The 13,030-nt window shown below is 43.7% G+C and overlaps 1 protein-coding gene across 3 annotated transcripts in view; it reads left to right on the top strand.

Annotated features, from left to right (window-relative positions):
* The window catches only part of CNIH3 (cornichon family AMPA receptor auxiliary protein 3), a 136,862-nt gene that overhangs the window by 96,042 nt on the left and 27,790 nt on the right, over nt 1–13,030 (top strand). For all 3 annotated transcript variants that reach the window (XM_045010944.1, XM_045010943.1, XM_045010945.1), the window contains one exon: nt 3,720–3,767. In XM_045010944.1, coding sequence (XP_044866879.1) covers nt 3,720–3,767 — 48 coding nt within the window. The remainder of the gene's footprint in view (nt 1–3,719; nt 3,768–13,030) is intronic.

Here is a 13,030-nt window from a genome sequence, read left to right as displayed (position 1 = left end):
TGTTTGCAGTGGTGTTGTAGCTGTGTCGGTCCCAGGATATTAGACAGACATGGTGAGTGATGTCATATCTTTTATTGGACCAATTGCTGTTGGTGAGAGCTTGAAAGTTTGTTGACTCTCTCATGAATGGAAGTTGGTCCAATAAAAGATATTATCTCATCTTCTTCGAGAGTGACCCATTGTCTGTACTGACTACTCAAGGACTTTGATGAGGGATGCAATCATCACCTTTCTGCCTGGAGGTCGCCCCTGCACTAAAGGGGAATAACCCACTGAAGTCAATGAGGTTCCACCTTCTTACCGTAAAGGATAATTTGACAAAGAGGCTGTAAACTCTGCTATGCTTCAGCAATCTGTCAGTTATGTAGGAGCCTGGGCCAAATTTAACTAAATGTAGACTGGAAGAAAGGGGTGCATCTCCTTTGAAAGTCTGTGGGACAAATTCTATGGGGACAGAAACAGTTGTATAGATTACATATTGGGTAAGTGGCAAAGATTTGGCATCAGCTGTGTGACCGCAAAATGAGTATAACTTAAAAAGTAAGGTTTCAGAGTAGCAGCCGTGTTAGTCTGTATCTGCAAAAAGAACAGGAGTACTTGTGGCACCTTAAAGACTAACAAATTTATTTTAGCATGAGCTTTCGTGAGCTGCAGCTCACTTCTTCAGATGCATAGAATGGAACACACAGACAGGAGATATTTATATATACAGAGAACATGAAAAGGTGGAAGTATGCATACCAACAGGAAGAGTCTAATCAATTGAGATGAGCTATCATCAGCAGGAGGAAAAAAAAACTTTTTGAAGTGATAATTAAGATGGCCCATAGAAGGTGTGAGGAGAACTTAACATAGGGAACATAGGGAAATCTATTTTCTGTATGTATAAATATCTCCCGTCTGTGTGTTCCATTCTATGCATCTGAAGAAGTGAGCTGCAGCTCACGAAAGCTCATGCTAAAATAAATTTGTTAGTCTTTAAGGTGCCACAAGTACTCCTGTTCTTTTTAAAAAGTAAGGGCATGTACCAGGAGGTCCAGCCAATGGCTAAGAGACAGCTTTCCCTCTTCCCTTATTTTAACATATTCTTGACCTCTTCCCAACATTCCTGGTTTAAGCAGGTGCAAATTCTGCTCTCAGGTGAGCCAGTGTTCATCAGAGTGATTCCACTGGCTTCAGTGAAGTTACCCCACATTAATACCAGCAGAACAGAAGGCAGAATTCATTGGGAGTTGCATTTGTTTTCACTACAGGCTGATTTTTGTCCCCACATAACATCAAATTGGTGTAAGTTATACGTATCTTGCACTGCCACCAAATGCTAACCAGATTCGAATTACAATACTTGGCCACTTAAATCCGTTTCATGACTAGTTTATTCCCAAAATGTAACTTATGCCACCTTTTATACCACCATTGAATATGACATCTTAAGAGTAGTCTTGAACTTGAGTCTCCCAAGTAGCTTTGTACTACAGAATCATTGAGCCAGTCTAAAGTTAATATGTATGTTTATGTAAGTAATTGTATCTGTTAATCTACTAAAATAAATCCACCCCTAAAATAGTAACTGAAAATGGAAACTGTAGGGAACAATCTCAACTGAAATATATTGCAGCTTTTTCTATGAAAGTAATATTTAGGCCTATTTATCAGTTTTTCTTAATTCTCCTCATGCATTTTTGTCCTCATCTTGTGATACAGGCACACTTTCTGTGTCTATCTCTGCATCACGTCCCATTAATATATTTTGTTCCTAAACTTGTATAGTGCCCTAGAGAGAGAAATTGCTTTTGTTTTAGAATACTAATGTAATTGGCTTCCAGGATAAGAAAGTCAATGTCTGTGTGTCCCTGTTCAAATCACGTTAGTGATTTAATTCATTAATTCATTAATCCCAGAATGTTCAGGAATTTTCATTTATTCTGAACAAACATTACACAGTGTCCAATAAAATCCTGCAAGTTATTCTGTGTCAGTAGCACCATTTTGACTCTCACCTAGCAAACTTTCTGTTACTTTTTCCTGTTCAGTGTGGATGTTAATGGGTGTTATTCTAGCACACTAGGAGAGATTTTTATGAGAGGAGGCATTTGCTCTGGTGTCATTCACCAAATGTTTTTCGTTCTTCCCCTATTGTGTATCAGTTGGTGCCCACATTTCCATCTAGCTAATTGTGTGGACTCCAGATCATACTATTTTAATGTCTGGTACTAATCAATTTATTCTCACAGCACCCCTGCTAGGTAAGGGAGTATTATTATCCCCATTTTACAGAGAGGAAGCTGAGTCACAGAGAGATCAGTCAGGAAGACTATGGCAGAGTTGAGACTCAAACTCGGGTCACCTGACTCCCACTGTAGAGTCTAAAGCATTTCCTCTTCCAGAAGACCAGGCATATTTAGCCCCAGACCTGCAATGGGGAGCTATGGTGGCAGAATCTTACATCCACATGGACTTCCCATTGAAGCCAACGGTGCTTTGCGCAGGTGTAAGAGTCCAACCACGTGGACCCCTTTGCAGGATAGCATCATAGTCTGAGGAGTTTCTTGACATAAAAGGTGTCATGTAAAGGCAAAATATTACTGTTGTACCTTCCACTGTTTTCCCAAACTTAAACCTTTTTTAGGAGAAATATAATCCTCACAAAATGGAATCAGCTTAAAACAGTTTGAAAAACACAGAAGGCGTAGAGAGAATTGGCTTCACACATTGGTTCATCTCATTATTTGTTTCAGAAAGGTGACTGTACATAGTAGCTTTTGCAATGTCTAGAGAAAAAGCTTAACCTCCCTCAGGAGACTGTATGGTACAAACCAAGGCACTTCTCTAATTTCTTGTAAGAAGAGGTGTAAAACTTCACTTACTTTTGAATTGCTCACTCCTCTTAGGCACAGTGCAACAGAGTCTGTTCTGAGCTAACCGCAGTAAATGCAGAGTCATTCCATTGAGTGTCATGGCATTACTTTGGATGTACCCTGATGTAACCAAGAGCAAAATCTTGTCTGGTGGCTTGAGTGATGTGTCTACGCAGAGCGGAACATTGTTTTGCTAGTGAATTTCTCACCTGTGATCCATTTAACAGAAAGCCTGTTAAAGTTATTTGTTTTGACTTTCCTTGCATCAGCTGAGCCTGCATTGTCTAAACACTGGAATCCTCAAGTCCAGTATCTTTCAGTTCATATAAATATGTCTTCTGTTTTAAAAGGATATTTCTAGCATATTACAAATACACTGTAGTAGCCTGATCAACTATAAAAGTTGCACATTGATAGAATGTCTTGGCAATTATAGAGGTACCTATCTAAACAAATGTTCTCTGTGTGGAACCACTACTGAAGTTAGTGGGAATCTGAATGTTTGTGCCTCAGTCTCTCTGGACCAATTCAGCCTTAGTGTAAGAAGGCACAAATACTGACTTCAAAGTTGTTGCCCTGCTAACTTTAGGTCTCCGTTTTGTCTCTGGTTTGTTTTCTCATATGTTACTGGGAATAATAATAACCTTCCTCACAAGAGTGTTTAGACAACTGAGTGAATCAATTTTAAAGTAATATATGAGAGATAAATATTACTAGGCCAAATTCATCCCTTGTGCAACTTTGTTAATATCTGGATATAAGCCATGGATGGTTTTGGCCCATTATGTTTGTGATATATTTTCTTCAATTAATTACACAATATAACCTCCCACCACCTTTTTTCCCACCTTTCTTTGACAGCGAGAGAGACTAAGAAACATTGAGCGCATCTGCTTTCTTCTGCGAAAGGTGAGCATAAACCAACACAGGATCTACGACATTGATGAGAATTAAGACCATCAGATGGCTGTTCTGGGTATGTCCATTTGCCCATCCCACTGATCCTCCATCATCACTCATGAAATCTGAGATTCCAGTGCAGAAATTGGAATCAGTGTTACCTCTGAAAAACAAAGTGGAGGTAATGAGAAGGGGTTGCTATCAGTCAGGATTTCCTGACAAGAACTGAACATTTCAGAACATTCTCAGGTTCAGATTTAATAACCTGCTTTTTGAAGGTGGTGATTGGTTTCTGGAGGTGTAACTTGTGACAGTTATGGCCACATGCCCTGTGCTGCCATCAAGATCTGAGGTTTATAATTATTCTTTGCTGGACAGTCATTTACTAATTATTTGATAAATGGAGCATTTTATTTGTATGAGTTCAACCTTTTGAGTTTCTTACAGGCTGAATGAGAATGTTGAGATTATAGAAGCTGACCCTATGATGGCGCCGAGTGACCTCAGTTTATATGGGAGTAAAGGGTGCTCTGCTCTTTGCAGGACTCACCCAGTAATGAGTTACACATTCTACTGTAATTTAAGAATGGAATTTTTAAAAGCACTCAGTGTTGGCCTTACTCTGTTCCCATTAAAGTCCCATTGATTTCACTGGATACAAAGTTAGACCAACACTGAACATGTTTGGTTTCCTTAGGGTGGAGTTTTCAATGTAAGCTGTAACATAAGCTCATCAATGGGAGAGTAGCACCAGTGACCATCAGGACCAAAATCACAATGCCCCAACACATGTGCTAACGAAGCAACACTGTTAGCTGGGAGTGAGTACAAGGCTTTTAACTTTGAAGCAGGCCAAACACTAGCTGCAAACATGATCACACGCACTTAGTATATTATGCAAGCTGCTTACATTGTCTTTTTAAGCCATTCTGTCTCTGAACAGATGAAGAAAAAAGACCTGACCTTGCAAAAAAGTTTTAATAAGTGTACCTATGCACTGTATTATAGAATTCAATGCAACATAATGATAATTAGCAAAACATTCCAGCTCTTAGAAGATGTCATTAGAATGTCCAGACTGGAAAGTATTTGTTGCTGCATTGTATCCATCCTTAATAGATTATCAACTGTGTTTAAATACCGTGGGCCAGATTTATCTGTGCTGCAACTCCCATGATGTCAATAGTGTTAGACTGGGGGGAATTTGGCTCAGTGGCCAAATTCTGTCATGAGATACATCCTTGCAACTCCTGTTGACTTCATTGTGAGTTGGACGTGTATTGGAGAGCAGAATCTGGCACAGTTTCCCAGGATATTGTAGGTAGGAGTCTAACTCAGAGGACAGATTAGTAGAAGGGAAAGGTGGTGAGACTCAACTCAAGCTGCAGCCACAATCCCAAGCTATTCTACTGGAATGTACTCAGGTTCCTATATAGTGCTCTCATCACTATTGTATCTGAACTCCTAATTCTGCCTGTAATTGCAGAGTAGGTGGATGGTTCTGCTACCGTGATAAGCAATGAAATAGCTAACACTATTGACTGCACGTGGCTATGTTCAGAACAGCTGGGAAACTCAGTTTCAAAATGTTGTGATCTTGGCAGTGCTAAGTACTGGCTCAGCCTGATCCCAGGGCCTGATTATGTTATAAACAACTGTATTTGCACTAGGGAGGGACCCTACTTTATAAAACACTTTTGTTGAATTTATACCAGTTTAGATTGATTATGGGAACAATTGTGAGCACACTGCTATCAAGAACCTGTGTAATCACTTGCACTAAAGCATCTGACGAGAGAAAATATTAATCCAGACTAGCTAAACAACATAAAAAAGAATCAGTTCTTTTCCAGGAACCATTTTGCTGATTTAGCAGTCACCTAGTTTCCAGCTGTGTCCCAGTTTCTCTGACAGAAAGCAACAGGTGGGTGGCAAATGTATTAATATATGTGAGTCCCCAGGGGAGTCCTTGCCCATAGGAAAGTTTAATTTTTATTGAGCCTGAGCCTCATTGCTGACAGCAAAGATGGTGCCTTTTGGCTAATTACTGATACTGCATACACCAGGGATCAGACTTCTAACTCACTTAAATTGTTTGTTAATGAAGCTTCTCCTCCCAGGTTCTTTGGGGACACATTTGTTTTAATTGGGAGATGTGATACAGGAAGAGGAAGAAGGAATAACTACAGAGACGTGCAGTCTTTTCAAGTCCAATATTTACTAACAATCGCTTTTGTGTACATAGCAGTTCTGGAGCATTCATGGTTAGTGGTAGAGCTTTGGGGAAGCAATTAAAATACTAAGTGTTTTAAGGATATAGGAAAATGTAAGGGAATATGTAGTTTGTAATGAACTCTAAAAGACCTTCTGATTACTATAACACTGCTCTGTGTGGCTGTGGGTAACTAACCTCAGTGTGCCTGTTTCCCTTTCTATAAAATGAGGAAATAGTAACATACCTGTTTCCTAGGATGTTGGGGTTGGCTAACATTTTCAAAGCACTTTACAAACATAAAGCCAGCAGTCTTACTGTTAATGCCACTAGAACTGAGTTCTTGATTTTTGGCTAGAAACCTCTATTTTAAAGGGGTTTATAAGTGGGCTGTAAATATGTGCTTCATTTCACTGTCCCAGGGTTCTACAGGGGAGTCTCTCACAAGTGATCATGAACACAGCGCCATACAAGTCACATATAGTGAGCCCCAGCCGATGAAGAGACTGGATGGTTTGTCAGAATTATCTTGGAAATCCTTAGTTTTTTTTAATGTCGTGGAGATCATTAGCAGAGTTTGACCATAGCTTGTGTGTATGTATTTGATTATACTAGATGTTACATAATTTGACTGAGTTTTCAAGCATGGTGGGATTGACAAAGGAGGGATCCCACTACAGCCAGAACATTCACAAACATCACTATCTGATGTGAATTACTTTTGGAAAATGTTTACATACCATGAAAACAGTATCTCACTCAGGCAGTATGTAAAGCAGGTGGCATGTATGTGATGTTCTGGCTTTTATGTATGTGTATCACTGCCCTCTGCTGGAGAGACCTGCTCAATTTTTCTGCTAGACACTAAAGCAGTGGTCCCCAACCTTTTGGTGACCAGTAGCACATTCATGTTTTCAGAAGAGTGTGGCAGGTGCCAACAATTTTTCAAGGCTTATTTTGTATTTGTACATTAAATAATACAAAAAACATATTTAATATTACATAATCTATGAATCCAGAGAGAAGAGAGAAGCCGGAGAGAAGCTGCGAGGACAGAGAACACTGGCGCCCGCAGCCCCGGAGTACTCTGTCCCCAGCAGGTGCGGGGACCCGGATTCTCTCCCCTGCTGGGCACTAGGCGGGTCCTGCGCCTGCCGGGGACCAAGAACACCGGCGCCCTCAGCCTGCATCCCCGGAGCTCTCTGTCCCTGGCAGGCGCAGGGCCACGGCTTCTCTCCCCTGTGGGGCATTAGGCAGGCCCTGCACCTGCCGGGAACAGAGAACACTGCGCCCGCAGCCTGAGTTCTCTGTCCCTGGCAGGCGCAGGGCTACGGCTTCTCTCCCCTGCGGGGCATTAGGCGGGCACACATAAACGCCCCGGAGGGCACCATGGTGCCTGCGGGCACCACGTTGGGGACCACTGCACTAAAGCTTTGATTACAAAGAGGCTATGAGCTTTGTTCAGACTTGAGTGATCCCTTGGATCACAAGGTAAATGCCTTAAAGATATTATTTCCTGAAGCCAGTTTTAAAACTGGCTTCCCAGCGTGATACTGAAATTCTCCTTTATCTCAGAGGCCTGTTTTTTTGGAGCTCTGTAGTATGATCTTCCAGTCATATGTGGTTTAGCTGGAAATCATACACTTTTTGTGTATGTACATGCCCACAGATTTATTACATAAGCTGATTTACTTAAAGTATATGCTAGTGATGCTGATAGCCATGCAGGCTGGGTCTACACTAGCTTTCCCCCCCCCCCCTAAAATTTGTTACCAATTTTGCAGCTCTGCTGGTGAGAACTCTACTCTAAGCAATGTGCCAATGATGTTTTAATAATCACTGTTTGCAGTGTTTGTAGTCTTTTTTGTCTCAGGATATTACAGAGAATACCTTTCCCAGCTCTGAAGAAGAGCTCAGTGTATCTCAGAAGCTTGTCTCTCTCACCAACAGAAGTGGGTCCAATAAAAGATATTACCTTACACACCATGTCTCTCTTTCAACCACCATGTCATTTAGACCAGCTGTGAGCAGAGAAAGGCATGGTAGTTAAAATGCTAGTGGCCCACTTGCTGTTGGTATTATGGGTGGAGCTGAACTGGTGTTAGCAACACTGGGAAATTGTAGGGAAAAATGGCTAGTGTAGACACAGCCACAGTGCTGGCAAGAGGTAGAAGAGCTGTGGATTTCCCCTCAGCAATCTGGATGCAGAGCAGTACTGTGAAACATGTGTCTGACTTGGAGCAAGCTGTTCTCATTCTACATTACCATGGCAAGTCAAGAGCTTAGTCCTGCATCATCCCTGGGAAGGTGGAGGAAGGAGGAATTGAACTGGCAAGAGACACTGCAGCCCGGTATGCAAAGTAACTGCTATGAAATTTTTAAAAGGTAGTTTATAATACTTAGCATATATCATCTGTAGTCACAAGGCTTTTTCCATAGGTGAGTAGTACTAATGTTCCAATTTTACAGCCATGGGAACAGAGGTACAGTGGGAAAATGAATTTCCCAAATTCACACATCAAATCTATGAAAGAGCTGGAAATAGGGCTCTGTCCTGGTTCACTGGACTCTCCTCATGCAAATGATCTAATGGGAATTTTTCTCATTTATATTACATTTTTCTACTTTGTATCTCATTAAATACCATAGTATTTTTTAATATTTTACAGTTAATTATGATGGCTATATTACATTATTGGTGCACTGCACAACATTCTCTAGAGAAACTTTTTTCTATGACAGATGCCTGTTGGAAACTTTCTTTTTCTTCTGGTTTTTAAGACAGTTAGGATTTTCCTATATTAACACATTTGGCAATGCGATGGTGCATGAACATTGTAATGCTACGACGCTGCCCCAGAGGACAAATTTTAAAAGTGGCAACTTTATAGCAGGTAGCAATTCAGATGTGACTATGGACTGCATGGATTGGGAACAATGACTGTTAACCTCATTCCCCAACAGGGAAGTCCTTCCAGGTTAAAGGAGAACATTGTCTGGAAGGAAAATCTCCCATAACATCCTCTCTCAGAAGATAAATTCCAGACCCCAGTTTGCTCACACCCATCCTTTCATGAGCAATAAAAATGACTTTACGAAAAATGACTGAGGGTTTGTTTTTAAACCTAGTTAACTTCAAGCAAGATAGGGATATGAGAAGCAGAACTGGAATTGGAGTCTGTGTGGAAGGGGACTAAGATTGATAAAAGACAGATCTTTCATCTTTTCTACAGCTGTAAAGAAAGCATTTATGCTAGGCCAAACATGACATCTCTGGAGCTGCAGGATTAGAGACATGCTGAGTCAGATCTTTATCCTTTTATTTATTGTTGGTAAATTCAGAAGAAGCAACAGGGAACAGTGCAAATTTCCAGAGTCAAAGCAACTGTAACCACAAAGTGACTTTGAGAGGGACATTTGCCTCCAGAGATGTTCCAAATAATTGTAAAAAAAGACAAATAGGGTTTTGGGGAGGGGGGTTACAATTGAAAGATAAACATTGTATCTTTCTTTTTATTTCTGGGGTATTTATGTAAGACAATCCTGGAGACTAAAGTCCTCTTTAGTAATTTACTATCACTTTTCCACCGAAAAGATAGATCATGGACAGCAGTAGTGCTAGGTTCACTATACTGCCCTAGCAATGTCCCTCAGCCATAACCTGGATGGAACACTTCTAGAGGTGAAAGGCCCATAATGATAATATGTTGCACTTCTTCCAGTGTGCTCCATTGGAAGATCTCAAGACATTTTGCAAATGTTAATTTCCCACAGCAGCCTTATGAGGTCGGTAATTATCATTAGCCCCATTTTACAGATGGCAAAACTGAGGCACATAAATGTTAAATAACTGGTACAAGGAGGTCACCTAGCAACTTACTGGCAGAGCAGAGATTAGAACCCAGAGGTCTTGACTCCCAGAGGTGAAAGATTAATGCACTAACTCTCTGCCTTGCCTTGCCTGAAGAATAGTTCATGACAGCGAGAAGAGAAAGCTACGCTAGCTTTTTTTACCTCTAACATTTCCCAAAATTGCTACCATAGTTCAGCTCCACCAATAGTAGACATGGTGGCACCCTAGTGTAAACAAGCTGCTGGCGTTTTAACCACCTTGTGATCTCATCCTGCTCAGTGCCAGTCTAGGCAATACCAGTGCTTGCTGATGCTTTATCTGTTATAGAGTTCCCACCATTGATATCATCCGTTGAGCTGCCTCAATGATGGAAGATGTACTGTAGACAGGGCTCGGGTGCTCAGATATGATTTTACCACCGTATAGGGTTTCAGCTCTGTCTATACTAAGGCCTTGTCTACACTACAAGACTATTTCGAATCAACTTAGTTCGAATTTGTGGATTCGACCTTATGAAGTCGAATTTGTGTATCCATACTAAAGACACTAATTCGAATTTCTGAGTCCACATTCACGGGGCCAGCGTCGACTTTGGAAGCGGTGCACTGTGGGAAGCTATCCCACAGTTCCCGCACTCCCCGCTGCCCATTGGAATGCTGGGTAGAGCTCGCAATGCCTGCTGGGGGAAAAATGTGTCGAGGGTGGTTTTGGGTAACTGTCATCATTCAACCGTCACTCACAAACGCCCTCCCTCCCTGAAAGCGCTGGCGGGAAATCTGTTCGCGCACTTTTCTGGTCGGTTACAGCGCGGACGCCACAGCACTGCGAGCATGGAGCCCACTGCGATCATCGCTGCACTTATGGCCGTTGTCAACTCCTCGCACCTTATCGTCCACCTGTGCAACAGTCAGCTACTGAGAAATCGGGCGAGGAGGCTCCGGCAGCGCGGTGAGGAGAGTGGCGCAGACCTCTCAGAAAGCAGGGTACGCCGGGCAGTGGAGATCATGGTGGCAATGGGTCAAGTTCATGCTGTGGAACGGCGATTCTGGGCCCGGGAAACAAGCACGGACTGGTGGGACCGCATAGTGCTGCAGGTCTGGGATGACACAGAGTGGCTGCGAAACTTCAGGATGCGTAAGGGCACTTTCCTTGAACTCTGTGACTTGCTGGCCCCTGCCCTGAAGCGCCAGGACACCCGGATGCGAGCAGCCCTGAGTGTGCAGAAGCGAGTGGCCATAGCCCTCTGGAAACTTGCCACGCCAGACAGCTACCGGTCAGTAGCGAACCACTTTGGCGTGGGCAAATCTACCGTGGGGGTTGCTGTGATGCAAGTAGCCCACGCAATTGTTGAGCAACTGCTCTCAAAGGTAGTGAACCTGGGAAACGTTCAGGTCATCATAGACGGCTTCGCCGCGATGGGATTCCCAAACTGCGGTGGGGCTATAGATGGGACTCACATCCCTATCCTGGCACCGGCCCACCAGGCCAGCGAGTACATTAACCGAAAGGGCTACTTTTCCATGGTGCTGCAAGGACTAGTGGACCATAGGGGACGTTTTACCAACATCAACGTCGGGTGGGCGGGCAAGGTTCATGACGCGCGTGTGTTCAGGAGCTCTGGTCTCTTTAGACTCCTCCAGGCAGGTACTTTCTTCCCGGACCACAAAATAACGGTTGGGGATGTGCAGATGCCTACAGTGATCCTCGGGGACCCAGCCTACCCGCTAATGCCCTGGCTCATGAAGCCCTATACAGGCGCCCTGGACAGTGAGAAGGAACTCTTCAACTACCGGCTAAGCAAGTGCAGAATGGTGGTGGAGTGTGCTTTCGGACGTCTCAAGGGGAGATGGCGGAGCTTACTCACTCGCTCGGACATCAGCGAAAAGAATATCCCCGTAGTTATTGCTGCTTGCTGTGTGCTGCACAATCTGTGTGAGAGCAAGGGCGAGGCCTTTTTGTCCGGATGGGAGGTTGAGGCAAATCGCCTGGCTGCAGTTTACGCTCAGCCAGACACCCGTGCCGTGAGAATATCCCAGCGGGAAGCGCTCTGTATCCGGGAGGCTTTGAAAGCAAGTTTCCTCGGAGATCAGGGTAACCTATGACTCTCCACTTGCTTTCAAGAGAAACTGACCCTGGGCCTGTGTCAGTTTGTGTCGATTTGGATCTGCGGCTACATGCCTTGTTCTCCAAGTTTCCCCCACTTCCAAAGCACGTTTTTAAGCAAAGTAATTGTTACACTCATTATTAATAAATCTTTCTTTTACTTTGCATTTCTGTTCTGGTGTTGAGACATGGACGCATACTGTGCTGGGCACGGTGTGCACTGACGTACAGAGCGCTTCCTCCATAGAGGACTGACATCCTCCTGCTCCTACATAGGTCTCTGGGGTGGGGGACGGATGACAGTGGTTCTGCATGAAGGGGAGGGTTTGCAGGAAGGGGCGAGTGGTGCCTTCTTTGCATAGGGGTTTGGATGACGGCAGTGGGCTGCGGGTTTCTGCGTGGGAAGGGGTGATGGGTGTGGGAGAAGGGTGACTATCTGTCCGTGGATGAGGGCTCTTGTTGGGGCTCAGGGCAGCGGATAGGCTCGTGGATCCGTTGCAAGTGCATCGTAAGGGCAGCCTGCCTTCACAGTAATGGCGTGACAGGCGCTAGGACCCTGGACAATTATACACATTACGAAATGAACAGGGGCAGCATACACAACACAGAATGACCCTGGTGCCTACTGACTGCAGTGTGTGTGTGCCCCGCAGTTGATCCTTTCCCCAAGTCTGTACCCTGGTACTGTAGGCTATACCGTGCAAGTATGAAACCCCTGTCCACCCCATACACCGAAAAATCCTCTGACAGGAAAGACATGACGGAAACAGTGATTAACAGCAAACAGCTTTTATTAATCTAATAAACAGTGGGGGGATGAACCTTGGATTTGGGACTGGCTGAGCCTATAAGGGAAGCACTTCTACAAATTTCTAACGTGAGAAGTGCGGGGTACACGGCCGCTCTGCTCTGGTTCAGTGACAGTTCTCACGTCCTCTACCACCCCTCCGTCTTGTACTTTTGGGTGAGGGGGGGCCAGGACTTCTAGGCTGGTGAGGGCAATTGCAGAGACACTGCAGGGGGGCCCTGTCCTCCAGCCTGCAGTCCTGCAGGACATCAACAAGGCGACGAAGCGTGTCCGTTTGTTCCTTCATGAGACCAAGC

The sequence above is a fragment of the Mauremys mutica genome, chromosome 3, assembly GCF_020497125.1.
Source record: "Mauremys mutica isolate MM-2020 ecotype Southern chromosome 3, ASM2049712v1, whole genome shotgun sequence".
Lineage (NCBI taxonomy): Eukaryota > Metazoa > Chordata > Testudines > Geoemydidae > Mauremys > Mauremys mutica.
Note: the sequence above shows the minus strand (reverse complement) of the source record. Positions and strands in the feature narration are given on the sequence as shown.